Raw genomic sequence first — 5,410 nt, 5'->3', positions numbered from 1 at the left:
GTATACGGTATCAACTATTTGCCTGCCGGACAGAATTGCTATTGTGACATCCAGTGGACACGTTAAGAACAGCAGTTTCTTTCATTCCAAAATGCAGCTCAATTAGAGCAAAGTCATCTCGCGGGACGGATTGAAGCTCTTTGACATCCATGGTCGATGTGTAAAGAAGCACCAAATAAATCCCCAAGAAGTCTCACTTAAGTCTGTTTAGATGAGGAGTCTTCCCAAGTGGACATGAAAGAGCAACATCCATATGGGGAAACTGGCTTTCCTTGGAAGAGGTAATTACTCTCCGGCTGCACTTTACGTGCAAATAGCTTGATTTGTGTCAACTCAGCAATATCCACCCATGCAGAGTCATCACTCCATGGAGACAAAACACATGCAGAGTCTTCACTCCATGGAGACAAGACACATGCAGAGTCTTCACTACATGGAGACAAGACACATGCAGAGTCTTCACTCCACGGAGACAAGACACATGCAGAGTCTTCACTCCACGGAGACAAGACACATGCAGAGTCTTCACTCCACGGAGACAAGACACATGCAGAGTCTTCACTCCACGGAGACAAGACACATGCAGAGTCTTCACTCCACGGAGACAAGACACATGCAGAGTCTTCACTCCATGGAGACAAGACACATGCAGAGTCTTCACTCCATGGAGACAAGACACATGCAGAGTCTTCACTCCACGGAGACAAGACACATGCAGAGTCTTCACTCCACGGAGACAAGACACATGCAGAGTCTTCACTCCATGGAGACAAGACACATGCAGAGTCTTCACTCCATGGAGACAAGACACATGCAGAGTCTTCACTCCATGGAGACAAGACACATGCAGAGTCATCACTCCATGGAGACAAGACACATGCAGAGTCTTCAGTCCATGGAGACAAAACACATGCAGAGTCTTCACTCCATGGAGACAAAACACATGCAGAGTCATCACTCCATGGAGACAAGACACATGCAGAGTCTTCACTCCATGGAGACAAAACACATGCAGTCTTCAGTCCATCGAGACAAGACACATGCAGAGTCATCACTCCATGGAGACAAAACACATGCAGAGTCATGACTTCATGGAGACAAGACACATGGAGAGTCTTCACTCCATGGAGACAAGACACATGCAGAGTCTTCACTCCATGGAGACAAGACACATGCAGAGTCATCACTCCATGGAGAAAAGACACATGCAGAGTATTCACTCCATGGAGACAAGACACATGCAGAGTCTTCACTCCATGGAGACAAGACACATGCAGAGTCTTCACTCCATGGAGACAAGACACATGCAGAGTCATCACTCCATGGAGACAAGACACATGCAGAGTCATCACTCCATGGAGACAAAACACATGCAGAGTCTTCAGTCCATGGAGACAAGACACATGCAGAGTCATCACTCCATGGAGACAAAACACATGCAGAGTCTTCAGTCCATGGAGACAAGACACATGTAGAGTTATGTACTTTCATGATTACTTCTATTACTCTCATGATTACTTATATTACTCTTTTTATTACTTCTATTACTCTCATGATTACTTTATGATTACTTCTATTACTCTTATGATTACTTCTATTACTCTCATGATTACTTTATGATTACTTCTATTACTCTTATGATTACTTCTATTACTCTCATGATTACTTCTATAACTCTTATGATTACTTCTATTACTCTCATGATTACTTCTATAACTCTCATGATTACTTCTATAACTCTTATGATTACTTCTGTTACTCTTATGATTACTTCTATTACTCTCATGATTACTTCTATTACTCTTTGTATTACTTCCATTACTCTTCTTCACCCTCAAGTATCCATCAACAAGCCCACTCCTGCTTGCTGTCTCCATAGTTGTGACAGAGTGGCGCCTCAGCTCATGTCGCTGACAGCCATCAATCATGTGGTTTGTAATTGGGGGGGGGGGGGTCAGCGTGGGGTCACGGGGTCATTCTGCCAGGCCCGTCTAATGAAGGGAACACGAGCAGAGTTCACGCCACCTTCAATCCCAGACGTGTCAATCACGCCGTCAAGTCCTAGCCATGCTGGCCTGAGGCTGTAGAACACTAAGGTGTCTGCACTGCAGTCTGATCACTAAGGTGTTTGCAAAGCAGTCTGATCACTAAGGTGTCTGCACTGCAGTCTGATCACTAAGGTGTTTGCACTGCAGTCTGATCACTAAGGTGTCTGCACTGCAGTCTGACCACTAAGGTGTCTGCACTGCAGTCTGATCACTAAGGTGTTTGCACTGCAGTCTGATCACTAAGGTGTCTGCACTGCAGTCTGACCACTAAGGTGTCTGCACTGCAGTCTGATCACTAAGGTGTCTGCACTGCAGTCTGATCACTAAGGTGTCTGCACTGCAGTCTGATCACTAAGGTGTCTGCACTGCAGTCTGACCACTAAGGTGTCTGCACTGCAGTCTGATCACTAAGGTGTTTGCACTGCAGTCTGACCACTAAGGTGTCTGCACTGCAGTCTGACCACTAAGGTGTCTGCACTGCAGTCTGATCACTAAGGTGTTTGCACTGCAGTCTGACCACTAAGGTGTTTGCACTGCAGTCTGATCACTAAGGTGTTTGCAGTGCAGTCTGATCACTAAGGTGTCTGCACTGCAGTCTGATCACTAAGGTGTCTGCACTGCAGTCTGATCACTAAGGTGTCTGCACTGCAGTCTGATCACTAAGGTGTCTGCACTGCAGTCTGATCAGTGACAAGTCTACACTTGTATCTTTGCCACTCTGGTCCTCCAACACCTTTGGGAACAAATGCAAGAATGCAAACATATGGAATCATCAAATGTGGTCAAAGTGCCCCTGAGGGAAATATCACGGAAATCCATCTAATGGACCCAATGAACCTCTCAGCTAATTTCATTATCTTTACTTTAACAGCGTTATATTGGGGATTTGAAATGGCTGACCGAACAGTTTTACATGGATTTCACTAAATGCCATAAAGCATCAGCGGAACATCCGCACACGGAGGAACCATTGTGCTTCTACGCAACCATCGTGATAAAAGGAATACAAATCATCTGTTTCCATCTAGCATTTTCATCGTATATACATATACATATAAACATATATATATATATATATATATATATATATATATATATATATATATATATATATATATATATATATATATATATATATATATATATATATATATATATATATACACAAACATTAATTAATGTGTATATATATATATATATATATATATATATATATATATATATATATATATATATATATATATATATGTATATATATATATATATATATATACACACACATTAATTAATGTATATATATATATATATATATATATATATATATATATATATACACACACACATTAATTAATGTATATATATATATATATATATATATATATATATATATATATATATATATATATATATATATATATATACATTAATTAATGTGTGTGTGTATATATATATATATATATACATATATATATATATATATATATATATATATATATATATATATATATATATATATATATATATATATATATATATATATATATATGTTTATATGTATATGTATATATATATATATATATACACACACACATTAATTAATGTATATATATATATATATATATATATATATATATATATACACACACACATTAATTAATGTATATATATATATATATATATATATATATATATATATATATATATATATATATATATATATATATATATATATATATATATATATATATATATATATATATATATATATATATATATATATATATATACATATAATGCATCTGGCATCTGGGTGGAACTAACATGATTGGTGATGAAGGTGCTACCAAAGTGAAGTGAAGTGTGAAGTGAATTATATTTATATAGTGCTTTTCTCTAGTGACTCAAAGCGCTTTACATAGTGAAACCCATTATCTAAGTTACGTTTAAACCAGTGTGGGTGGCACTGGGAGCAGGTGGGTAAAGTGTCTTGCCCAAGGACACAACGGCAGTGACTAGGATGGCGGAAGCGGGGATCAAACAGGAAAGCCTCAATGTGCTGGCACGGCCACTCTACCAACCGAGCTATACCGCCCCAAAAACAGATACTATACACTACCAAATTGCCTCCAGTCTTCTGTAGGTGACGTCAGCAGGCTGATGCTGGCCCGCCCACATTTTGGACCTAAAATTGGGTGTTAAAAATGTGCTGAAATTCTTCGAAAACAACCAAAAATTTCTATTCTATCTATTTTGGGGGGAATTTTACCTATAGACATTTTTAGGTCCAGAACTATGAAATAAGTGTCAGCATTAGAGGCGCTCTTCAATATATATTCATATTCCTGAAAATGATATACCAGTACAAAGTATTGTACTACTTTTGTTTTATACTGTATTTCCTTGAATTGGCGCCGGGAATATAGTATTCGCCTGCCTAGAATTACAGCCGGGTCAAACTCGTTTCGCAAAATAATTAGCGCATGCTTGGCACTTCCGCCGGGTCAAATATGAGTCATTAAATGACTCCCGCCTCCAGGTGGTAGAGGGCGCTAGTGATCCTTCTTGCGACTACCAGTACTGCAGGAGACAGGTACTGCAGAAGAAGACAACAAGCAGCAAGCATGCAGCAATTGTTTGCTTGCACTTTTAACATGGAGGATTACATATCTAAAATAAAACCGTTTTCTAAACTGGACTTTCAATCGAAGCAGGAGGTAATAATTAAAGGAATATCTCCAGAGACTTTTAAAATTAAAGAAAGATGAGAAAGACTGCCTTTGATCAGAAGCAGCTGCACATGGAACCATCTACAAGTAAAGGTAAGATCATAATAAAGTTTTTTTTATTAAATGTGTTTTTCATGATAAGGTATGCGCCGGAGTGAGAAGAGGTTTTAAAATAATTAGAGGATGCTTGCTCATTCCGCATGGTTTTGGTAACCGCAGGAGTGAGAAGAGGTTTTAAATTAATTAGCGCCCCTGCGGCTATTCAAGGAAATACGGTACATGTTTTATTTATATATTATTTATTAGGTGATATATTTTGCTCACCTTTTAAGGTATATTTTACGATTGTTTTTCGTTCATCCTTCCGTGTTACAATATAAATATAAAAAAATACATACATATTACGTCTGCACAGCATTTTGGCCAACTGGGGTTGTTTTAAAATGTGCTATATAAATGAATAAACTGAACTAAGAACTTTTTCGATACTATTTTCATTGTCACTTTTCAAATGTGGTCCCTTGCCCAAAGAAAGGGAAAACGCGGGTCACAAAAGCGTACAAACTATTTTTAAACCTCAGAAAAATACGCTAAAACAATATTATTATATCGTATTAAAAACCAAAAACCAAGTAA

The 5,410-nt window shown here is 37.8% G+C and overlaps 1 protein-coding gene across 1 annotated transcript; it reads left to right on the top strand.

The window, feature by feature from the left end:
- The first annotated feature begins 349 nt into the window (after nt 1-349).
- LOC133659174 (histidine-rich glycoprotein-like) lies at nt 350-1,087 on the top strand. Its single transcript, XM_062061910.1, has one exon. It carries the CDS (start codon nt 350-352, stop codon nt 1,085-1,087), a length of 738 nt encoding a protein of 245 aa, XP_061917894.1.
- Nucleotides 1,088-5,410: the final 4,323 nt, after the last annotated feature.

This window comes from Entelurus aequoreus, linkage group LG10 (genome assembly GCF_033978785.1).
Source record: "Entelurus aequoreus isolate RoL-2023_Sb linkage group LG10, RoL_Eaeq_v1.1, whole genome shotgun sequence".
Classification (NCBI taxonomy): Eukaryota; Metazoa; Chordata; class Actinopteri; order Syngnathiformes; family Syngnathidae; genus Entelurus; species Entelurus aequoreus.
The sequence above is the reverse complement of the archived record's forward strand: the minus strand, read 5'-3'. Positions and strand labels throughout refer to the sequence as shown.

What these genes read in the sequence shown, in the direction of transcription:
- LOC133659174 (XM_062061910.1), top strand. Translation starts at nt 350, where the DNA reads ATGCAGAGTCATCACTCCATGGAGACAAAACACATGCAGAGTCTTCAC.